At 41.8% G+C, this 26,107-nt stretch overlaps 1 protein-coding gene across 1 annotated transcript; it reads right to left on the bottom strand.

Annotated features, from left to right (window-relative positions):
- On the bottom strand, positions 1–25,779 carry LOC149280568 (cilia- and flagella-associated protein 69-like). The gene is made up of 23 exons (XM_089500415.1): positions 25,627–25,779; positions 24,319–24,381; positions 23,217–23,282; positions 22,942–23,051; positions 22,750–22,826; positions 21,605–21,703; positions 20,299–20,451; positions 19,273–19,447; positions 18,679–18,802; positions 18,173–18,221; positions 17,704–17,825; positions 16,841–17,057; positions 16,267–16,431; positions 15,492–15,610; positions 13,996–14,114; positions 13,075–13,156; positions 12,756–12,948; positions 11,611–11,748; positions 10,841–10,917; positions 9,745–9,942; positions 8,948–9,034; positions 499–603; positions 1–162 (listed from the first exon to the last, which is right to left on the bottom strand). Exons 1-23 carry the CDS (start codon positions 25,777–25,779, stop codon positions 1–3), a joined length of 2,853 nt encoding a protein of 950 aa, XP_089356541.1.
- Positions 25,780–26,107: the final 328 nt, after the last annotated feature.

A 26,107-nucleotide genomic window follows, 5' to 3' on the forward strand; every position in this document is an offset into this window, starting at 1 on the left:
TTAATCTTTGCTATGTTGGTCTAAAAGCTTAACACTTTTTGTCTTCTGTAGTGCTCCACCCCTGATAGGAACTCTTTTTAGGGCGATGTCTGTATCAGCTAAAGGCCCTCCTATCAGATGAGATGGAGTACTTTCTACCGTCACGACGGTGCCACAAGGAACCTACAAAACAAATATTACATAATTACACAGGATATCCCTGACCATATCTTATTATTTATTGTTTTACAAAGTGACATCATATTCCACTTCGCTGTTAAGATGCTTTTAACTTTTATTAAATGCTCTACTGTACATTGCCATCCCCTGTCTTTGCTTGATGACTTATGAAGAAAAGTATTTTTTTTCAACACCATAATATGCCCTTGAATGTTTAACCCCCTAAGGACAACGCATTGTGAGCCCGTATATATACAGGCTTTGTCGTGAAGGGGTTTAAAGTCGCTATTTAAACCTTTTCCAATTAATGGAGCAATGACAAACCTTTTTAGCACTTACTGTTGTATTAAGGCGAGGAATATGTGTTGAGTGCAAAATTACATTTTTGGGTTTTACTTTAGGTCTTGACGATTCAATGGATTTTTCCTGAAGTCGTTTTGCTTTCTAAAAATAAAGATATAAAGTACATATGGTATGCATTAATATATGTGACTACATTTAGTAGCTGAACATATAATGAAAGGAATATATATATATATATATAAAAATGCAAAAAAAATAAAATAAAAAAAATAAACCAGGGGGGCACAATATCAAGCTTATCACATATCAAATAACAAAAACCCTGCATTACAGGATGTAAAATGGAGATGATACTATGTAATATTCATAAGGGTTAAAATATTACTTTAATACTTCAACTTTTGAAAGAATATTCTTAATTATATTCTAAAACAGTATTACTGACGGTTTTCCTAGGTAAGGGCTATAATATTGGAATGTATCCAAGTAACAATTAATATTATTATTTTTTTTTTTTTTTGGGTAATATATTTTTATTGTGTTTTCACAAATATAAGCAAAACAGTAAATCAGGGAGAGGGTAGAGGGGAAATACAGTACACCTGGAGAGGTAAGGGAAAGTGAAAAAGAAGTCCCGACGCAGCGGGAGTAGCAGCGAGTAATACAGTCACCAAGGAAGATCACAGGCAGTACAAAATGAAATAAAATACATATACAAAACTACAGTAGTACATGATGATAACCATACTCGACGCACAACCCGTGACTGGCAACAATAGGGAATGAGCTGACTAGGTGGAACGACATCACACATGGGGGACAGAAAGGAGAAGACAAGGGATTGCGGGAAGGGGAGAAGAACGGGAGGGAGGGTAGAGAAAGAAGAAGAGAGAGAGAAAAAAGAAAGAAAAAAGGTGGGGGGAGAAGGAAAAGCGTCTCCAACAGCACCTCACGTACCTCAAGGGCCACACCTACATCTAAAGTCTAGAGTCCCAAAATGGCCCGAGCATCAGGGCTTGCAACATACTCCATCCAATAGAACCACGTTCGATTATATTTCTCAATTTGATCATCAGAGGACAGAGTTAGTTCCTCCAATGTTCTAATGCTTTCCACCTTCACAATCCACTCCTTAAAGGAAGGAGGTACGGGGTCCCTCCAATGAAGCGGAATCAACGCCTTAGCAGCGTTAAAAAGATGAGGCACCACCGACTTCCTATAACTGGAGATCGAACTAGTGGTATTATGCAAAAGGAAGGCAGTCGGTGAAAAAGGAATGGAGCAATCCGTGAACCTCGGTAAAAGCTCATGAATCTTGCTCCAGAAGGGAACTATCTTCGGGCACTCCCACCAAATATGCAGCAGCGTACCCACCCCCTCCATGCACCTCCAACAGGTATTGGGCACATCCGGAAAGGCGCCATGAAGCGCTTCAGGGGTCCGGTACCAGCGAGCAAGAAGCTTATAGGAAGTTTCCTGTAACTTCGTGCTACGTGAGCATTTATGCGTAAGAAGGAAAATTCTTTCCCACTCCCGGGGGCTCAAAGAAATCTGCAACACCCGCTCCCAATAGCCCTGAAAGCACAGCGGAACGGCGGTCAGAGATTGTAATAGGAGTTGGTATAACAACGAGATGCCATGCGCAGGCATAGAGGCCCCGGTACAGAGAAGCTCAAAGCAAGTAAGTTCCCTAGTCAGAGTCCACTTCCGAGGAACCGAAGCAAGAAAGCTCGTCAATTGAAGGTAATGAAATCCGTCCAAAGCGGTAGGTACTCTGTCAACCAAAATGTCCGGCAGGGGCCGCAATTTGCCGTCAGCTAAAAACCCAGAGATCCGGGCCTGGTCCGTCAGCGTAGTGGAAAGAAAGGGGCCCGCACTTTGGCCCGGAGGAAAGTCAGGGTTGTTCCGAATAGGCATCAAGGGGGAGGGGTACGTCGTCAAAGCATGCGTCAAGTGTAGGGAGTGCAAGACTTGAAGTGTGGCTGCCACAAATGGGTGGCCGCGGGCAAGAGCTCGGGAATGATGGCGCGGCAACCACAGAAGGTGATGCAGCGGCAGCGCGACCGCAATGGACTCAATATTCACCCAAAGTTTATGGAGAGGTCGATGAGACCACTCCAAGACCCTGAGAAGGTGACAGGCCTGATAATACAAACGAGGGTTGGGGAGACCAGCACCGCCACAACGCTTCGTCCTGCAGAGGGTGGTGAATTTTATTCTGGAGTGCCGCCGCGCCCAGATGAACCGTATGAACATGGACCGCACCGAGGCAAAAAAGGCCAAGGGAATCGCAATCGGAAGCGACTGGAAGAAAAAAAGAAGTCTGGGCATGATAGTCATCTTAATCGCATTGATTCTCCCGAACCAAGAGATATGGTAGGGAGCCCAGCCATTGAGGTCTTTTTGGATGGAAACCAGTAAGGGGGCGAAATTATAGCGATACAAAGCCGACAGATCATTTGTGAGCCAGATACCTAGGTATCGCAGCTTCGCCATGCACCACTTGAAGGGGAAACTAGAACTCAAGAGGGCTGCCGCGGTGGCAGAGAGATTGATATTCAGGATTTCAGACTTGGAGTAATTGATTTTTAAATTTGCCAGTTCTCCATAATCCCTGAATTCCCGGAGAATAATTGGCAGAGATAGCTGTGGGTGCGTGACTGTGAAGAGCAAGTCGTCCGCATAGCCCAAAACTTTGTGCGTAGTCGTCCCAACCCTAAGGCCCCGGATATCAGCGTTCCGTCGGATAGATTCCAAAAAGGGTTCTAAGGAAAGTATGAAAAGCAAGGGCGAAAGTGGACAACCCTGCCTAGTCCCGTTTGTGATGGGGAAGGAGTCTGTAAGCATCCCGTTGACCCGAATCCTGGCGGACGGGCTGGAGTACAAGGATGCCACCCAACGTCTCATGTTAGGGCCAAAACCCATTCGTTCCAGAACCGCAAACATAAACGACCAATCCAACCTGTCGAACGCCTTTTCAGCGTCCGTCGACAGGAGGATAGTCTCGGTCTTAGACTGGAGCGCATGATGTATCAAATCCAGTGCCCGGATCGTACTATCCCTGGACTCTCGTCCCGGAACAAACCCCGTCTGATCAGGGTGGATCAGGGTCGGTATAAAACGCTGCATTCTAGTAGCTAAGATCTTAGAAAATAATTTAAGATCTGCATTAAGCAGAGAAATGGGGCGAAAACTGCTACATTGTTCCAAATCTTTGCCCTCTTTCGGGATCAGGGATATAGTAGCCATCAGGGTGTGCGAATGGATATCCTTGCCGTCTAATATAGCGTTAAGGGAAAGCACCATCTGCGGACCCAAGACCTCCAACAGCTTTTTATAGTAGAGCAAGGAAAGCCCGTCAGGCCCAGGGCACTTCCCCAACTTCGATCCCTTAATGGCAGCACCCAATTCAGTCAGGGTGATAGGAGATTCCATACTCTCCGAGTCTTCCACAGACAGTGTTTTCCTCAGGGTTCTATCAAGGTAAGTATGAATTTTGGCTAACCGCACAGTACGTGGGGCGGAGGAAAGAGGATCAGAGAGGTTATAGAGGCCGGAGTAATACGTCATAAAGGCCTGCATTATCTCTTGAGGGAGTCTACAATGGGATCCGGATGGAGAGCGTATTTTAGGAATATAGGAGAGCCGTCGGCGGGCACGTAGGGCTCGAGCTAAAAATTTGCCGGGTTTATCCCCGTGTTCATAGTACACCGCCCTCAGCCTCAGAAAGGAACGCCTCGCCTTAGCAGCAAGCAAGGAGGATAATTCCTTCCTAAGAAGGACCAGCCGCTGGAACATCTCGTCCGTGAGAGTATCCTTATGAGTTTGTTCAAGAGTCGCTATTTCCTGATACAGTTTCCCCAACGCAGCCGAAGCCGCTCTCTTCCTCTCAGCGCCAATCCTAATGAGATGCCCGCGGACCACACACTTATGAGCCTCCCAAACAGTCAGCGGGGACACGTCTGGTGTTGTATTTTCTAAAAAATAATTAGTCAAAAGCGTCCGAATGTCGGTCAGAAGGGCTGGGTCGGAAAGAAGCGTTTCATTAAGTCTCCAAGAAGCCGAAGTCGGTCTGGTTAACGTCGAAGCCAAGCACATAATCAGCGGAGCATGATCCGACCAGGTAATCGAGCCATATCGCGCCGCCTTCAACGAGCGAAGGTGATAATACGGCATGAATAAGTAATCAATTCTAGTGTAGAGCCCCCGAGGAGTGGAAAAAAAACTATAGTCCCTGTCGCAAGGATGGAGCGCCCTCCAACAGTCCACCAACTGAAAGTCATGGAGCAAGGATTTCAACCTGAGAAGGACATGGGGGGGTGTGCAGGAGCGCCCAGCAGAAGTATCCATCGCAGGCTCAAGAGCCACGTTAAAATCCCCTCCGAGGACCAACAAACCTTCCTGGAAGGACCGCAGTAACCCGAGAATCTTAGATAAGCAGCGATGTTGCTGCCTGTTGGGCAGATAGACATTAGCAAAGGTGTATAGGGAATCAGCAATAGTGCCCGTCACAAAAACAAATCTACCATCAGGGTCCGTCATACTAGCTTTTTCAAGAAATGGGGTATGTTTGTCAAAAAGAATAGCCGTACCCTTAGATTTAGATGTCACATTATTACTAAAAAACCCCAGGGGGTAGGAAGCATTGAGTAACGAAGGTGGTCTGGGTGCCTTAAAATGGGTTTCCTGCAGAAAGACCACAGAGGCCTTATGATAAGACAGATCCCTCAGCAAATGGGAGCGCTTTTCGGGCACGTTTAGACCCTTCACATTATAGGAGACAACGGTGAGATCCCTAGGTACACAGGGCGGGTGCCCAGCCGCTAAAGTAGCCATATTGGAGACCAAGAGAAAAGAAAAGGGGAGGAAAAAGAAAGAGAGCGAGAGAAAAAGGAGGGGAAAAAAAAAAAAAAAAAAAAAAAAATAAAAAGGGGAAGGGGGGGAGTATAGGGCGAGAAGGGGGAAGGGGGAAGGGGAAAGAAACCACTTGGAGTGCCTACTGGATAGTGGAACGCGTCCCCCCTAATAAGGAAGGACGGCAGTCGTAACCACCTCAGTAACGATACACACTCCCAATGAGGGGGTAAGTGTCACCCGGCCAGAGAAGGAAGCAGGTACACCTAAAACCGTGTAACTAAGAGAACGAAAAATAACACTGGTAAGGGAGACAACCGCCGCCACCCAAAACCAACAATAGTAACATGAAATCCCGCAGGAATCATCAGAGAGCAAAAAGGGCAAAACATCAGTATGATAACACTTTTACCAATAGCAAAAACATATGTGTATAGAAAAATCAGCATACATCACAGAATGGGCCACTAATAAAGGGGTAGCATGAGGAGTGAAACAGAGCAAGGGCCAGAGCACAGAACATATGCATGTATACGACACGTATAATACAAAACAAAATCCAGTCCAGGCATGGAGCCACATCCAGGAGAAGAACCCCAAGGAGCAAGAAAACCATCGTGAGGAAAGCAAAAGGAATACCAGCGTGATAGGTGTCATGGCGGCCTAATATGACCGCGTGAAAGGAAAAACGAGAAAAAAAAAAAAAAAAAAAAAAAAAAAAATGTGTGACAACAATATACATTCATATGAGGGCATATGGACAAGCCCGGCAAATCAACACAATAATAATAACTATACTGTGGTACGAAAGCAAAATAATACGAGGAAAGGCCCATAGAACGAGCACCGTGACACATGGTCTGGTCCCCAGATGGGAACAGCAAAATGTGATGCAAATGTACGCAATAATGAATGAATAAATGAATGACCCCAATAAACCACGTCCAGGGGAGCGAGTAAGAAGAGGTAGAGTGTCAAGTGCAATGGATATACGAGGAGACATATATATGAATAAAATAATAAAAAAAAAAAAAAAAAAAAAAAAAAAATTTAAATAAAAAATGCAAAAAAAATAAAGAAATAAATACATAATGCGTGATGATGTGGAAAGAGACCCACAATAACCTGGCGTGTGTGTGTGTGTGGACATCGGGGGCATACGTACAAGACGTATCGCAGTTGGACAAGCCCGATAAACCAAGGCCCCAGCAGTGTCCTAGAGGTAGAGGGACCAAAGCCAACCATGAACTGTGTAGTGCAAATGGACAATCAAGATAAACCACGCCCAGGACCGTGGTATGTGGGTGGGTAGTGTCAAGAGCAAGAGAGGCACGAGTAAGAATGGCAGGACAAGCGCCAACAGTGCTGCCTAATCACAGGTGCCCACAAAAACAAATAAACAAAAAAAAAAAAAAAAAAAAAATAATACAAAATGAAAGAAATAAAGAAATAAATACATAATGCGTGGTGATGCAGAAAGAGAGCCTCAATAACCTGGCATGTGTGTGTGTGTACATCGGGAGCATACGTACAAGACGTATTGCAGATGGAGAAGCCCGATAAACCAAGGCCCCAGCAGTGTCGTAGCGGTAAAGGGACCAAAGCCAACCAGGAACTGTGTAGTGCAAATGGGCAATCGAGATAAACCACGCCCAGGACCGTGGTGTGTGGGTGTGCAGTGTCAAGAGCAAGAGAGGCACGAGTAAGAACGTCAGAGCAAGCGCCAACAGCGCTGCTTAACCACAGGTGCACACACAAAGAAAAAAAAAAAAAAAAAAAAAAAAAACCCCAAACAGCAGTAACATGCCACACAGAACGGATTCCATGACATAATACACCATAAATAATAATAACACCATAAAACTACTACCAAACATCCGCAGAGTCAGGGCCACAGGGGGCCAGCCAGCACAGAGAAAAGACACAGCCACTGTGGTAGATGAAGCGAGGATCATAAAGCTGGAGACCGAGACCGCCCGCAAACACACGTGGCGGCGTAAATGGAAGTCCCAGGTGTATAGTCTCAGCGCCATGTTGTAGCCGGCGAAAAACCACGTGGTAGGGCCCAAATAGTCTCAAATGGGGCCTAAAAGTAAACCCCCCCCAAAGCTTGAAACTAACCAGGTAAGGTCCATGCAATATAGAGCAGGCCATGAGGTGTGCCAGCCGAGGCCAAAATGAACCCAGTATAAGGCCCAGAACGGGAGCCCAAAACAAAGGGCCGCAGACAACGATGTCCCTCAGGGGGACTACTCACTACTCGGGATAACCCTCACTCCTCTCGCAGAAAGCGTCCCGGGGGATCAGCAACACGGCGAGAGCCAGCAGCCGAAGCCGGCGGTCGTGGAGAACTGCTGGTTCTAGATGACTCCTGACGTCGTCCGCGGGAAGGGCGATCCATGCGGTCCGAGGGGAAGCGTAGATCCGGTAAACCCCAATCCTCAATGGGCAAATTAGAGATGCCCAGACCTTCCAAAAACTCCGGTAGCTCATGGAAGTAGCGCAGCGATTTAACGGAGTTGTTAACCCGTACATTCAGGCTAAAGGGGTAGCCCCAACTATATCGCAACTCTCTCCGTTGCAGCTCGCTCGTCAATGGTCGCAAGAGCCGTCGGGTCTGAAGTGTGAGATCAGAGAGGTCATGGTAAAAGGAGATATCATGGCCTTCAAAAGGCCAAGAACCCACCTCCCTCGCTCGCCGCATAATGGATTCCTTCAGCCGAAAGTCCACCAGGTGACAGATGACATCTCGAGGGGGAGCCGACGGAGGACCACGCGGCCGCAAAGCCCTATGAGCACGGTCCATACAAATCACCGTCTCTGGGGGCCTGTTGAGGAGCGTGTTGAAAAGGACGGTAAGTAACTGGAATAAGTCCTCACCCTCCTGGGAAAGCGCCTCAGGTAGGCCTCGGACCCTGATATTGTGTCTCCGTCCTCTGTTGTCGAGATCTTCCAATCGCCGTCTAAAATCCGCCAAGTAAAGCGTATGTTGAGAGGAAACCCTTGCCACGTTTTTGAGGTTATGCGCCACGCGGGTAGACTCCTGTTCCTGGATGGTAAGGCGTTTGTCAAGGCCCAATAAGTCCGCACGTAACGACGCCACTTCATCCTTCACCACGTGCTTAAGTTCCGTGATGAGGGTACTGAAGTCTTCCTTCCACGGGGCCGATGAAAACAGACGGAGCACAGTGTCCTGGCCTCGAACATCGGAGGGGACATCCTCACCCCCGCTCTGCCTGCTGTCCTCAGTGCCCACTGTACTCGCAGGCGAGGGAGCCTCGAGGCCCTCAGAAGGCAGTGTAGACAGGTCTCGTGGCGTCTGAAAATATTCCCTCAAGGAGGTCGAGGGCGCTTTGCCTTTGCCCCTAGGGGTCTCTGAGTCGTCAGATAACTTTTTATTTCTGCCCATGGTGCAGGATGGCTAAAGATGGCTAAAAACGGTTAGGGCCGCGACGGAGCTCTTCACCTAAGCGTCCATCTTCTCCGACGGCTAGCCACGCCCCCCTCCAATTAATATTATTTATGACTAGAATGTGCTAAGTGACATTTCTTTGTGTTTGTGGACTTTGGTATAAAGCTGGTGTACTCTAATATCAATATATAACACAAAAAGTACAAAGCAAAAGAATACCTTCAGAGCTTCATAATTTGATGTCCGCGCAAGGAAATTATCCCATGATTTCATTACTATTTCCCTCTGTTTGTGGTTTGCTTTTATCTGGATATAAAAAAGAACAGCTGTCTATGTATAATGCTTGACAAAAAAGACAAAAATGCATTTCTGAAGCTTGATGATCTTATGAGGGTCTGTTCATCAAAGGTTCCTACCTTAAATCACAGAGATAAGATCATATATGAATACGGCTTATAAACTGAGTACACCTCATACCATGTGATTTACCTAGATTTACCTTTAGTAAAGGTTAAATGTGTTTCAGGTCTCTATTCATGACCCCAACACCATTTCCACCCAATCCTCTACCTAGCCCAGGTTATTTTAACCCAAAACATCATTTCTACACAACTATATGAAATGTGAAGGTGCGAGAGGTGGTATATATGCATGGCTAACTCCGACAAGAGTGGGAGAGCAGGAACTAGAGCAGGAACTAGATCTGGAACCTGCTTTAATCCCCTCTCCCCTCAATCCATGGCTCCTTGTTCATTTCTAGAAGAAAAGCCTGTGACTCGAGAAGTGGGACAGATATGCAGTGCACCGTGGGAAGTTCTCAAAGCTGGTTCCTGGTAGCTCTTCTCTCCCTTCTGCAATTTATGGGACCGGGAAGAGGAGCAGCGGAATCAGAGAGGTGGAGCTAGCGACACACAGGGGCCACGCTGGCTCCCCCAATATCATTTAAATATGGTGGGCATGCACAGAACCAGAGGAGGTTGGGGATGAAGCCAAACTAATATTGACCACAGATCTACCTCTGTATATTTCTGTTGTTCTTCTTGAAGCTCCATTTGTTGGTGGTTTTCAATCATCTCAGTCTGGTGAGAGGCGACAATTTTACTAGTATTTTCTGACGCTTTTGCGATAACGTCCAAGACTTCTTGATCACAGGTTACAGGTTTTATATTTTCAGATTTCAGTTCCGCTCTGATTTCACTCCATACTTCCCCAACCTGAAACACAAAAAATAAAATAAAAGAAGGACATAAAAAGTAATAACTTTACAAATCCCATGACATAAGAATAATTTTAAAAACATATATATTGAACATTTCTATGGACACTGTTATGTATAAGTTTATTAACTATGCTGTGTTGATAAGTCCACTGTAATTACTTTGTATTTTTAATCATGAGTAGCTAAATCTTTTAATGTATGACAAAAACTAGTAAGGATATTATGTCTCATTACATCTTATTTATTGGCTTTCAGATAAAACATAACATACTGCAACAAACACCTGGAATATGTGGCAAAGCCTGTAGGTGAGGGCCATAAATGTCACCTTTAAGGATTTTAAGCATGGTCTTCAAGGGCAATAATGCTCAGGAACATCAATTTGTAGCAAACTGTGTGATTTATTAGCAAGTACACAAATTGAACACCCCAAAACAAAATCATAAAAGAAAAAGCCTAGCTCCCAATTGGAGCCGTCCCTGGCCCAGACAGACCAGCACATTCCGACTGGACCCGGCTAAGCCGGGATCTAGAACCCCCCCATGCCAGGCTCTGGACCCCCCCAGACACCACACACGGGTTCAGGCAAGTATTGCCTCACTTGGCTCTGGGATCTTCTTCAAGTCCTCTCCTTGCCCTGGGAGCACAGGGCCCTCTCCCCTCAACAGTCTCTCTGATTCTCAAGCACCAGGGGGTTTAATGTCCAGTACTTACGCAATACTGGAGATGGAGTATTGGCCCACCCTGCCCTCCGAATGCCCCACCCCAGGGACCCATACTTATAATTTGCACATGATCTATGCATAAAAACACAACAAAACACCCCTGAAATGCAGTGACATTAAACTTAAACCATTTTAACTTTTGTGGAAATTATTTAGATCGGTCCTTACCTTAAATTCCAGATACCTGCTTATCACACTTAGTGTCACATAATCCAGGGAAGACAGGCCGGGGAGATTTTCAAAACCTACAAAAGATAATTCAGCCTTTATGGCACTGAGCTTTTTGCTTTTAAAGTTCAAACACCAGCAAATATTTAGAATATAAATGTCCAAAAGCCATTAGAGCTATTTAACCATGCTAAGCAGCAGTGCTCTGGGGTGGTAGAAAAATACAGAAAATATTAAGATTCCATCAGGCCCTGGTCAGGATGCCAAACCATACGGCTACGATGTGCACACGCAGCATTCAACCCAGGGAGCCAGCATCCGCAACACCGTGATGCACGCTAACACCATTTAAAACCCCAGGCAGCACCCAGATGTCTCCTCGTTGCGGAAATCGAGCTTTAACTTAACCAGTAGCTTCAGGCAGCTTGTACTGGACAGAAGAAGATAAATATTATGTATTCCTATAATCTTCCATCGGATTGGTTATTGTGTTTTATTTTAAATTAACATTTAGCTGCGCAAATTCAAAGAAATTTGGTTTTGTTGTCACATGAGCAAATAGCGTGAAGAACTGAAAAAAGAAAAAACTTTTATTATTCATAAATAAACTACAGTCCTGAACCTAATGTGTTCAGTAAAATATGTATGTATAAATGCTGTGTAAATGGTACTCCGGTTAAAAAAAATTCCTAATTGTGATATTTAGTACATTTACAAGTATTTCAGAATAAACACCTCAAATGTCTAACAAAAGCAAATGGGCAACTTACCAATTTTGCAAAAAACAGAATAAATTTTGGCTCGAGTGTTTTCTGCAACTTCCATAATAGCAACGCTGAAGCAGCTGCCGGGCGCCGGCGTTATCTCCTGAGCATCCTGGAACGGTCCCACTAAAGGCTTCTTTACATCTGGAATAACAGCATAAAAACTCAGATCCACTTAAATCTTTCCAAACTCTTTCCACTACGTCCCCACTTTCTAGCACCCCTTCATTATATTCACAATGATAAATATTCCCTGTGCATTTATCATATAATGTGTATACTGTGCACAAAAGATGGAAACGGGCGATATAACAGTAACAATCAAGTACATTTCTGCTTGGAACTATATTACATTCCATAATGTATTTTATTACGAAAGCTTCAGCTTCACAATCTTATACAATACATTTTTTATCATAAAGAATGTTAAGTAATTGTGATGATTTTTAATCAACAGTAGCATAGAGACTTGATAGAAGGTATATTAAAAATGCCATGCATGCGCACAGGTCTTCAACGAAATATGCACATGTAAAGCGAAGCGTGGAAATGTAATTGGCTCCGATCTCATATAAGACTTATTACACCCCTAGTTTAGAGCTAGAGCCTTAGATTTGACTGCTGTGGAGAGAAATTCTGTGTATGATTCTGCATTAATAGTGAGAGAAGATTGCTTTCAACAACCCCACCACGGTCTACGAGATCTACAACTGATCAGCTACAGAAAACTTGGTACGTCCCAGAAGATTCCCCATAACATAAAAACACGTTTTGCTTGCTTGTAAAAGTATTTTCATTCACCGCGATAAACCATCTAGTTAAAGATTCAAATGACTGTCATCGTTCTTGTAAAATAGCCAGTGATATTTCAGTTTGAATACCCATTGATCCTCATTCAAATGCATTTAAACACCTCCTTGCCGAATTTATGAAAATGTTTCACGGGCAGCTGTAATCTCAAACTCAAATTAACCTGCAGCGTCCCCAAGTCAAGGAAGGACTGAATTGGATCAAGTCAACAAAACTAAGGGTTTATCATCAGTAAAAAAATATTAATAACATAAATAAATCATTCTGAGCAGTTTCATACTGGGTGTTAGCTTCAAGAACCCAAAGGTAAGAGAATAAACTATTCCACAGGCTATACTCACCAATAATACACCCAAATTCATCACGTCTCACACCCAATTCCTCCTCCTCCTGTTTCCACAACCGTATCAGAAGTTTGGCGGCCGTCTCGTTCTTTTTACCGCGCCACGTTGCGATATGTGGAATGGTTTTAGGATTGTCACAAAATTCCACTAATATTCCAAGTACTAAATTGGTCATGCTTTTGATGTTAAGCTTTAGGGAAGAACAAAAGTATGACATACAATAATCCATTTGAGGGCTAGTAAGTAAAAATCTCTGTTAAGATAAAGTAACTTAGGTTGCTGTTTTTGGGCAAGCTTAAAAATATAAAGAACTTACCGCTAATAAATCCAAAATGATAAACATTCCTTCTTTCTCAAGAAAATAGTCTTCAGAGGTGAAGCATCCCAAAATACAGCACCTCAAAAATAAATATAAATATATATTTAGCTAATTTAGTAAGACTTATGGGGTTTAAAACTTGAAATAGTTAAATTTTTACAGACATGTTTTTTTTCTCAAGGTAAAAGAAAACCAGGAATACATTATGGAAAGAAATAATAAGAGAGAAAGAGGGGGGACCGGATTATTAGAAGTTGATTCCAACCTTTGCAGAAGCTATGTCATCTAGATTGTGAGCTTATCGGTTTGTGTTAGTCTGTCAATTCTAGTTTTGTATGGACCGTAAGAAGCGCTGTGTAAATTGTTGGCACTATATAAATAAATGATAATAATAAAACAATAATACTAATATTAGTTAAGTCTTGTTTCGAGACTACTAGGTAGACTGACAACACCTGCAGAACGTTCAAAGTAGTGGCATGAAACAACCATTAGACGGCACACTATCGACACAAATGATAGCACAGCCAGACCTACAGCAAATCAGAAGGGAATGCATTGGTGAAGTCCTATGGAATCAGGACAGCAAACGCCTTACCTTAGAACATATTGGGTTTTCATTCATTTACTTACCTTATGTTATCTTACTTCAGGCTGAAAATAATGTGTTTAAAAGAAAGCCATCACAAATGGATCTTTAAGTATTGAATTCAATTATTAAAGCTACCTTTAAAAGCTCTAGTATTTACCCATATATAAAAATACATTATACATATATACTGCATATATATATATATATATATATATAATGTATTTCTGAGATATGAGATCTAGATCAGTGAAAATGTGTATGTGCAGAATTAGTAACAGGTTCTCTTTAACACTGCATGCTTGCAAACATCACACACTCTAACTTACCAGACACAGTCCAAAGTACAGAAGAGGAGCTTGTTGTGACCCAAACCGCTGTAGAATTTAGAGGGCTCCATCTTAAGTAACAGAAGAAGCATGTCGACCCCTTCTGTGCCAAACAGCTCCTATGAATTACAAACATGTATTGATATTTATCAATCAGAAGGACCATGGAGAAATGTTCAAACACCACACTGAGCTGATTCTGTATGGCAATGGTAACGGAGTCCTGCTTGTGCAATGAAATCCTTTGCTCCGTAGACTTTTGCTAGCCAGTGTCAGGCCGGACAAATAAAAATGTCGAATATGGTGCTCCCTGAAAACATTATGCAAAAAAGAGAACGGCACAATGCTTTTTTTTATCTCACACTAATAATAAAAATGCTTGGTGGGAGCTTAAGTTTAAACATCAGCACTGTCTGATATTATTTATGTGTATAAATATATATATATATATATATGCGTTTAATGTGTATATATATATATATATATAGATATATATATATATAGATATATATATACATACATACACACACACACCTGATTACTAGGCATTGTGGGGAACCAGGGACTAGGATTCTAGACTGCCCTTTATGACCAATAATTAGAAACACCGAATTTGACGGCAGATAAGAACTGTTTGGCTCATCAGGTATGCCTGTTTTTCCTAACGTGAAGACTACAACCTTAAACAGCCCTTAATTCAGGATAGTTTTCTGCCGATCACACGTATGAATTCCCTCACTCACTCAGGGCCGGGCTCGGGATGACGAGGCAGCCCTGGTGTTTTCTACCCGGTGGCCAGAAACTGTTAAAAGTGCAGCCAACAGCTAGATATCACACGCCACACGTTATGTTTTTACGCTCATGTAGCATGCAGGTGGGCATGGAGCGATCTCAGCCAGCCTGGGTCTGCCATCACTGTATTAACCTTTACCACTTCTGATGGGAGGCGGTTCGACTTATCTACTAGCCTCTCAGTAAAGTAGAACTTCCTTGTACTACATCTATGCCTCCAACTCTCTCTCAGGCCTTCTTGCAGGAGAAGTTTCACACAGTCATGTGAAATGTTCATCTGTTCTGAAAACGTCTGGTTTGATAAATACTCCTCAGAAAGGGTTCTACGTATTATTTTGTGAGGGTAAAAGACTGGGTGAAGATTTTGGGAATGTTGTATATTTTGTAATGAAATAAGGTTAACAATTATCACCTTTTGCCTCTATAGAGGCAAAAGGTGATAATTGTTGACCTTATTTGCATGCACCTACCCAGAATCCCTTGTGGTTGTGGCAGCACCGTGAGATTTCTGAGGGAAAAAACAAGCCTTCTGGCTTGTCTGTTGTCTGTAGATGAGTGTTTAATAATACTTCTACTACCCCTAAATTGTAGTGGAAGGGTTTTCCACCACCTTTACCCACCATAACTTATGTAATGGTAATGAAATAATAAAACAAGCACTGAATTCTTTTCGTCATTTTGGTTTTGGGCATTTTGATACAAACCTTTTTATGAAGGTCGTTTTCACAAATTGTTGACAGAATAAAGAGGATATCAGCCTGGATTTCCAAAAGAACGTAGTCTTCCTTTTCCTCCGTGTGATTCAATATTTTCCTTAATATCCCTGATTACAAAGGCATTTCAATTATTACACTGGTATAAATGTTAATAAAGAAGCTTTAATTGATATAAATTATTAATTGAGCATCTTTAATAATAGTGCAGTTATGCTTTGATTTGTCATGATGTCAGGACTGTCCTGGCTGAACTGGGATTTTAGATGTATGTTGTTGGCACCATTATACTGCCTAACAAAGGTCATTTCAATGTTATTTTTAACATGTCGTGGTGGCCTGTCTGCTAGTAGGTGGGCAAAGTGGTGTATTTTGGCCCAGTCACCTCCACAGCGACTATGCTTTATGCTGAGTGCCTGGATATGTCATCATATCCTGTAGCTCCGCCTCTGAAGGACACATGGTGCTGCATATGTTTATTGGAGTCAAAGGGATGGTTACCAAGAAGATCTCCCCAACCAGTCCATTGAACAGCGGCACACCTGAGAGTCTGACTGCCCCCCCACCCCCATTATGGGTTGGAATATACCACTGAGGGGGGAGAACTTGCAGGGGAACTAAAAACATTAAAAGGAATCATTTATGGATAAACATGTCCCTGAAAAAACTATCCAAGAATTACTTTCCCTTTACTTATGAGATTCAAAGCTCCTTCTTTAAAACAACATATTGCGTCTAAGTGTAAAAAAACTATGTTTTGATTTACCTAAGAGTTGGCTAATTGCTCCCTGATCACAAAGGTCCTGATTCACAGTCTCATCCCCAACGGCCACAACAGACCTCAGCAGCCTCAAGCTGTACCGCATCTGAGCATGCTTGTTGCCACGACCACCGGCGCCATGGAAACAGTTCCCTGCGCCAGAGAACGCATCTGAAACAACAGTGTTCAAAAGAATGGAGTTATTATGTTTGAGCAGCGCTCTGGGTGTCCCACGCTATACTTTACCTCCATATAACAAGACAATCGTGTTAATAAGAGCAGTATTTGTAATTAAAACATCACCCTGCCAAGATATCCCAGCAACGTGAGAAGGTTCGCAGATGTATAGTCCTCAGTCCATGGTCTGGTCTTAAAATATGCCTATGTTTATATTCATTCCCTCGCTATATTAACCTCTACAACTTCAGATGAGAGGTTGTTACACTTATCTACCACCTTCTCATAGTTACATAGATAATGCGGTAGAAAAATGACATACAGTTATAAGAAGGGTGACCCCATGTTTTTTATACTCATGCAGTCACCCTAAGATAGACAATGTTACGACAACAAAAATCACCTTGACTGATGCACCATTCAAGGAACAGAAGGATCCGCGTGCTCCCTTGGCAGGTCATGTAGTCCTCTAGCAGTAGGGGAGCCACTGTTGTAAGGGTTGCGATGGCGTGAAGCTGCAGGTCTTCAAACCGAGCAGAGGGCCAGTCATGGATCGCAGGCTTTTCATTAGCTTTCACATAATTGAAGAGAGCCAACACCACCTTCCCATCACAGAGCAACTTAAAAAAAAAATATATGTTTATACATTTCTAAAGTCCTTCTATCGTCCTCCATAATTATTCCATGGGAACCAACATATTTTGAAATTATATATATATATATATATATATATATAACTATCATTCAAACGTTTGGGGTCACTTAGAAATGTTCTAATTTTTTAAAGAAAAACAAATTTTGTCCATTAAAATAACATGAAATGGATCAGAAATACATCAGTGTAGCAGTGTGCCGCACCTGATTTTTTCATGGACTATATTCACTGGCGTACAGTATCACTCCCATCACTCTTGTGTGTTCATTAATCCTCTAGACTGTAGGCTCTTTTGATCAGGGCCCTCCTCACCTGTTGTCTCTGGTTTTCAATTTGTTATGTTACATACTACTTGTTATGTCCTGTCTACCCATTGTACAGCGCTACGGAATTTGGTGGTGCTATATAAAACAATAAATAATAATAAATAATAATCCAAGTTTAAATTTAAAAGGCTATTTGAACAATCTAAGTGACCCCAAATGGTAGTGTATGTATATAATATATATATATATATATATATATATATATATATATATATATATATATATAGATATATATACACCACTCTGGTTTGATAAGTATATACTGAAAAAGGGAAAACAATGTACCTGGATGGCAGATTCATCTTTGGCTAAGACCACAATAATGTTAAAGAGCAATTTCTTCATCTCAAAGTCTTCATTATTGTGTAGAAGTTTTAGACTTTTAACCAACGGATTGTGGCTCTTAACTGAAATCACAGAATAACATTATAAAAAATTATAATTCAAACAATAATGTAAGGGGGTTAAAAGACATTAGCATAAAGGGACTTCACAGCAAACCTGTAAAACACGAGCACAGAAAGGAACCAGTTACTGAGTAAATGTTTTCTTAAACCTTGTTACTCTAGAGTCTAGACACTCTGGTGTCTTTAGAATTACACGTAAAACCTGCAAAAAGATACAGGTAGTGACTTCAAATATTTAAATAAGAGCATCCCAAAGGCTAATTGCTAATTGTTTTAATGCAATAGGGTTCACCGAGTGAAGCATATCATAGATTAGGAAAGTGGGTTGTTATACATTCTAAACTCACCTTCGGAAAAAGTAGCAAACAGGATGAGCTGCTTGGCAAATCCGCTTTCCTGAAAATGTATAAAACCAATGAATGCATTCTAGAAGTGATAATAAATAGAATAAACGTCATCACTTCTTTCCAACTCTCTCCAGCAGGACTGATTTTCTGAAGGGTTACATCAGGTTTGAAATCTGGTTTCCTTCAAGAAAGGCAAAGTACTCTGGTTCTTTGTAATCCTTGGCACGCACCAGATCTCATTGAGTAGCAGCATGCCAGGGATCCCAGTCACCCCATTAATGCCCCACCTAAACCTGCCAACTCTCAACTTCCTGACTTTACTTAACTATATACTTTGGACTAAAAGTTCATAAATACTTCTTTACCATCGGCTCCAGAATGTTTTCTTTTTCTACCTACCCTTCATAAAATGGCAATATAGGGTTAGCCATCACTTCAACAAATAATACGTTTGGGGGAAACATGCAAGTAATTTACAAATGCACTATAGTTGCACATTTACTTACAATCATTGGAGGCCCGCTGTTTTCTGCAATCAGTGTAGCGATTACAAGCAGATCATTCCTAAGCTGACGATCATAATGCTTGTTACCATTTGTGAGAAGTCCAACAAATGAATCTTTCAATGCACTGAAAAAATAGCACAGCACGACAGATCAATATCACAGTAAAAACAAATAAAGGATAGAAAATAACTTTTTATTATACATCTTTTTTACCCTATATGCGGTTTCTAAGCTGCTGGACGCATACAGGTGCCGGAATGAACATGCCTTAGGGCGGCATATTGCCACCTGGGTCCCATGCCCCTTACATGGGTCTTGGTGGCTCTGAGCTCACTGTTAAGCAGGATTTCGGACCTAACATTTTGTGGAAGTGCCTGTTTTTGGGCAGACCAACCCAATCTGTATGATACTTCAGGTTGTGTTTTTCTATTGTAACTTTCTTTGGTTAGTTTTAAAATGTAAAGGTAATTAATTTGATATACATAAGCCAAACAAACTACAACTCCGGCTCACAGCATCCACGAAACGTAACCTCTTGTGTGATGTTGTCTATTATAATATGAAAATAACAGCGTTTCTGAAAGCAGCACTTACTAGATACATTCTATGTTGCTCAGCTGAGTAACGAGCTCCTCCTTAGGTCCATTTTCCAAAAGGTTCCACAAGATTTCAGAAGAACGGAAAAGCAGCTGTCCAGATGGATCGGGGTCATTCAGACGGGAACATATTCTGCTACCAGCCTGGGCTTTGGTCATAAGCTTACAATTCTCTGCAGTGCATTAAAGAAAAATGGAAGCTTAGACAGAAATAGAATTGAGCTTTTTTTGGTATTTACATCCGGGATTATGCATTTCTCTGGGTAATATGCATATAATATCTATAGCGGGATCTGGAAAAATATTACCAGTCATTACAAAAAGAATCATTAGATTGAACTCTCCAACCCTGTTCATATAGACAACCAATAATAATCAAGCAAAAAAACACCCTTTTATGCTGCATTAAATGATGTAGTAATTGGGGCTAGTGAAGATGTATTAGCTGGGAGGAATTATACTCTTAGTGTCAGATACCAAATATATGGTTTTCCCTCGGGGGAAAGCTCCAGCTAATTTGATGTCTTTCTTCCTGGTTTAATGTAAACAGTGTGATTACTGTAATTACTCTCTGCTGAATGGAACAGATAGTTCCACAATTGGAAACTCGTATTCATTGTTATAATGATTTTTTTATTATTTCCCATGTTGCACAAAAAATGAATGAACATTTTTAATTAGGCATTTAATGATTTCACCATCATTCATTGACCAGAATGCATGGCAAGCCTCCCCTGCATCTAGAGGCATATCCGCCGTACCACACTGATGAAGCCTATGAGAGGCTGAAACGTACGTCTGTGGTTGCTGAAATCCTCGCGCAGGGGAGGCTAATGGATAAATCTCCTCTGTAATGGTGCAAGTGAGCAAAAGAACGGAGATCCCCCTCCCGAGTAGGTACCCTCCTATAGGGCAGGCTATTTCAGCACTGTATGTTCTCGGTCTGAGATGAGGCTCCCATGTTGTTTTTCACTATATGAACTCCCGCACATACATACAATGGGAAAAAAAACACAGAACATACCAGTCGTCCTAGACAGCAGCTGTAATACTTTTAGCAAAGATATTTTTTCCTGCACACGATTCTCCACCAGTGTAAGCGACAACACCAGGGTCTCTGCCAACCCTCCAGCTTCAGCCATCTGTATCTTGAAATTCACATTTGTTGGTTGAAAACCTGCGGCCATACAGATCAGGAAAATTATTTTATTCTTTACAATTATACTTTAAACAGTATTTGTCCATAACACAAATGCAACTGTGCTAAATGTTTTCAATTGTATAATGTAACAGTTAATTTAACAAATGTCAGTTAAAAAATGAACATCAACAAGTACAACAATTATAACAGAAGAATATTTTTCGTATTTTAAAAAATGATTTAACGTTTCAGTTCACAATTTAAAAATTGTTTTAGTTTTAAACATTTAGGCAACAATATCTTTCAAAGAACCATTTTGGAACCAAGAGGAAGTCTCATAAATATAAATATTTCTCTTTGAGCTTTAAGAATTTAAGAGAACTGGGTATTGCGTCACATTGTTCCAATTTATGCTATCTGCGTAACTAGAAATCCCAGGGTCAGTGTGCTAATATTGCTCCCCGGCTTACCCAAGCAACATGTTCTACAGTGCCAGTTTTGCCAATAGTTTGTCAGTGCCAACTTTGTCCCCAAACAGCTTGCCTGTGCCATCTTAGCCTCCAAACAGCTTTCATGTGTCATCTTTGTCCCCAAACAGCCTGACTGTGCCATCTTAGCCTCCAAACAGCTTGCCTGTGTTTCTCTCTCTCCATGTAGACTGCTCCAGCATGCAGTAACTGGATGTTGTTAAGTGCTTGCTGGGCCAGACAGCATGCAGGGAGAGTGTGAGAGAGGACGATCTCTACACTCACTGTGCCGCTAACTGCAGGCAGCTAGCGGCTTTTAAAGCGGTGGTCGCAGGGGTCGCCCGGGCCCCCTAGAGTGGCGAGCCCAGTTGCAGTTGCGACCATGATTGTTGCACCCCTCTTATCTACAGGTCTTAGATCTTAGTCACTGCAAATTCAATCATCCCATTAAACAGATTTTTTTTTTGAAATGCTAATGAGTTCCTGCTTGTGCTAATAAAACCCTTTTCCCTCATAGATCTTAATTAGTCAGAGCATCCCTCTGAGTGATTAAGACCGAGCCATTCTATTCTTTAGCACAAAGCAATATGATGAGAGCATAGTGTGTGTTTGTCTAGAAGGGTGGGCCAAAATAACAGACCAAAACACCTAAAAAAAAGTTGTGCCTCAAATACATAATATCAAGAACCCAAGAAAAACATCTATCAAAAAGAAACATTTACCTTCAAGTTGTTGTTTAACAGTTTGTGGGTTGTAAAAATTGACAATAGAGTTGCAGATCTGTATCCTCAACGGAGAACTTGGCACTCTCATCAGACAGCCTATCAAAGAAATAAGAAATATCCAGCATTATTTGAGATTTTAAAGAAAAATTGTTCTCCTAATGCTGGTAATCAGAAAAGCTTATTCAATTACATACAAGTCACTACTTTTGACAGATATAGGCCTAAATGAGGATACCCTATATGAGGATATACTTATTTTCCTGTGCACAAAACACTTGAACATTTAAAGAACGGTAAACTAAAGTTTAGGAAACATTTCACACAAGCAAGAAGCTGAGTTGTTGGACAAATACCGCATAAGCGCGATAAAAGCCACAGAAAGAAAATAACTTTGTGTGCAGAAAAAAATCAGCTTAAAATAGTCATCCCTTGGCTGCAGCTGAGCCACGGTGCACTCCATTTATTAAGCGATCACAAACTGTTGAACACCCTTGTTTTATCTTATATGGCCTGTTTATCAGCTTAAAAATAGATCTTAGGCATGTCAACCTTTTCTAAAATCTGTATTTAGAAAACCTACTTTATCCACGTCTCTCTGCATACTTTATCTTTCCACTATGTTCCTAATGAGAGACTGATATTTGGAAGAAACCTAAAAATGTCCTTCTGGTAACTGAAAGAGAAGGTTTCAACAAGTTGATATCACAATATGTCTCCATCAACTATTGAAGAACTGAAGAACACAAGATGTTCCTTTGCGGTCAATGTTTTGATTTTCTTCAACAAAAACTGTACAATACTAAAAGATACACTATCGTTCAAAAGTTTGGGGTCACATTTCTAGCTGTAACATAATTGCAAAAGGGTTTCCTAACGATCAATTAGCCAAATAGTGAACACAACGTGCCATTGGTGTGATGTGGACTGATAAAGGGCATCTGTACAAGATATTCCATAAAAAATAATCCATTCCCAGATATGATAGTAATTTACAACATTAACAATTTCTGATCCATTTCGTGTTATTTTAATGGACACAATTTGCTTTTCTTTCAAAAACAAGGACATCTTAAGTAAGCCCAAGACGTTAAACAGTAGAGTATGTATTGTGATAAAAGGTTTCTTTGGTATAGGACACGTACCTAACTGGGATATTGACTCTGCAACATGTTGGGCATAGTTTATTTCGTCTGATGTCTTCTCCTTCAGAAAAGGTAGTCTGTAAATGTCACATAAAAATAAAATAATTACTAGAAATATTAACGTACAACAATTTCATAAAGCCATATTTTATGTTAATGATCATAATAATTCTACAAAGGTTAGCTACTTACCCAAACAGCTTTAGAAGATCAGACATGGGATCTATAAACTCTTTGTGGTCTTCTACTCTTGCGGCACAAACATTCAGAATTTTCATTAATTGTGTCAAATCCTTCAAAGGCTTTACAAATATTGTATATTAAGGAAAAACTAGGACTTTTAATAAAAAAAAATTCATCTGAATAAAAAAACAAACAAAATACCTCACATAGGATGATATATAGGTGAAAAAAGCCCCCCTCTCCCACCCACTTTCCCCCGGTATAGATGTCTGCATAAAGGATACAATACCATTGCAATAGTGTTTGGCTATTTTTTTCAAAGTCCTCACATGCCTTTCTGTAAAATCTCTCTGAAACAACAAAATCTATTTAATTTTTGATACACACCAACAAAAAACAAAAGTCTCCAACGGATTAAAAAATATTTGCTTATTTATTTTTCAAGAGTACAAGAACGTTACATTTTTTTTATATAAAAAAATAGACATACAAATAAAACAATTGAATACAAAAATTTTTTATAAGACATTATTTTTGAACAGAAAGTTAGTGTTCCCGCAACAGAGAGAAGCAGATGAATGTTATCCTCTGGGGCCGTTATTCTCATTATAAGGCAACCTGGGACTCACTATTAGTCATTCAGGCCACTATAACACCAGTAAAGCTAAAAGTTAGCCCAAGTGCCCTTTAACAACCGCAATCTCCAAACGTCTGCTCTGGGGATAAGTAGTATACGTATTTTCCAGCGATATTTCCGCTTTAACCCCTTAATGACAAAGCCCGTACATGTACGGGCTCAAAATGCATTGTTTTCAACGGGTTTAGGCACCGCCCATTGTCCTTAAGGGGTTAAAGAGACAGTTTAATGTCCCATATGTCGTCCCCAACCAGCAAAGCACATCGAAGGTTAAAAAAGTGAAAAGACTTAGCTTTAGAAGATACTGTGGCTCCAACTGTGATCTGCTATATGTGCCAGTTTTAGGTGATAATAAGCAGCCAATGACTGACAAGAAATCATTCCCATTATTCCTGCGCATGCACTGAGTCTCAAAGGCATCAAAGTGAATATAATGGCTGGAGTATACTTCATTTACAGCAGCTACCAACTGCTGTTGTATACGTATATGCATATGTCCATAGCTATTAATACTAAATGGCTTTTAAAATTAAAAGATAAAAGAAAGCTGAATCTATGCAAGGGGCTTATACCTGGGAACCTCTTCTTCAGGTCAACACCCAAACACGCCCCGCTCCCCGCCCATTTTCCCTAAAAATGGGGGTGTTTCCCGTGATGTCAACGGGAATGCCCCCGACGTGAGCGTCCGAATATGTACATATTTCTACAAACACTGATGGGATTTTCAGAAGGTTTAATGAATAACTCACAGAGAATGGATCTTCAAAGAATTTCAGCACACGAGCCAGATCCATGGGTTGGAATGAAATCGCCTAAAAGGAACATGAGATAAAAATAGTAGAAAGAGACATCATAAAAAGGACATGGAAGAATAAATTGGTTTCTGTGATCATGCAAGACGTTACTGTATAGAGACCATAGCTTACTTCCTTTATCTGCAGACCTGGAGGCTGCCATTGTAGACAGCCATGTGATACTTTGGGTGACTCTCCCTCTCTGACACCACTACGAGCTGATTCTTTACGGAAATACTAATGACATCTAGCGTGTCCAGTGAATTATTTTCTTCCACAGACTTTCACTAGTGATTAAGACTGAGCCATTCTATTGTTTACCACAGACAGTGTGAGAAGGAGTCAAGGCAGTAAGACTCTTTTTACTTTTTTTTTATTTATTCTGAATATTATTGAGTTATACGGAGCACAAAACATTATCAGAAAAAGCCACCATATGCAATATGGCCCACGTTAAGATCCGTGGGTATAACGTATACAGCTTATTACGAGAGGGTTGACAGCCAGTGAGCAGAATAGACGTCATCGTGGCTGAGATTTACCAAAGCAGGTGGTGTGCTGCATGGGGTGAAAATATTACTCCTGCCATAAGACCTTTAGAGCGAACATTTAGTATCAGGCCTGGACCGGCTATCTGCATGTTGGGCAGATGACTGGTGGGCTGGTACGGCTGCGGACTTCCTGATAAAGCTGCTCCAGAGACAGATCAGGTCCGGCACCTGTCCGGCCGACAGGTGAGCTACGGGAGTATAAAAGCATAACGTGCGGCCGCGCATCATCAATTGGCGGCTGTAGCCCTGTTTAGTATGCACTCAGTGTAATGACGTATATGGCATATTATTAAGATCTAGGCATGAAATAGGTTAACATGATGTATTTTGACAGTGGGGTCTTTGTATGTGCGTCACGTGTAACATGCATTGTATTTTGTTTACTCTCTGACATGTGCCCGCATACCCTTACATGAACACAGGAAAAACACTTGGTTGACAGCGCAGTGCGTGTGCGCTAAACCGCCATTCCCAAAACACATTTACAGAGAGGGGATGCCTAAACGATCCATAAAGCAGCCCAGACATCATGTAACCCTGCTGGCTGTACGTGGAATTGCAAGCAAAACACAAGAAAATGATCTTCATTCAGTGTCCCAAAGTTTTGGTACCAGAGGAGTCAGGGAGATAACTGCCCCCTCCCCCCACCCGATTACCCTAACCCTGCAGCCCCCAGCTTTCCCCCCCTTTATTCTACAGCGCATAATATTACCTCCTGATCGCCCAGGTCTGTATCGGTCACCACAAGCCTCACTACGGGACGGGCTATTTTCCTGCCGTTCGCCGGTTTGGAGTCCACGGGCAGAGCCATGCTCGCCGCCGGTAGCGGTGCCCGGACCGCTCCCAGCTCCTGTGCGGCCGGCATGTCTGTGAGGGAGACACAAGAGCCGGAGGCCGACCGCTTCTGTCACTTGGTCTCCGCAGGTGATTTCCGATCGCTCAGTCTCTCCCCGCTTTCCCGGGAGTCCTGGTTGTCAACACAAGGCTTCATTACCATGGCGACATGACTCCGTCTAGACCTAGAGCTACGGTGGCTGCCGAGGACCAAACATCTCTGCAGGCCACAAGAGTGTAATTCGCTCATTTTGAATCTTTAGCATTATTTTGGAAAATTAAAAACAATGAATGACAAACTCAGACTCTTGTTTTTACATATCAATCCAGTTTATTTTAAATTGACTAACATTTAAACA

Source organism: Sceloporus occidentalis, unplaced genomic scaffold (genome assembly GCF_023333645.1).
Source record: "Sceloporus occidentalis isolate IW3139 unplaced genomic scaffold, rSceOcc1.0.p SCAF_154, whole genome shotgun sequence".
Classification (NCBI taxonomy): domain Eukaryota; kingdom Metazoa; phylum Chordata; class Lepidosauria; order Squamata; family Phrynosomatidae; genus Sceloporus; species Sceloporus occidentalis.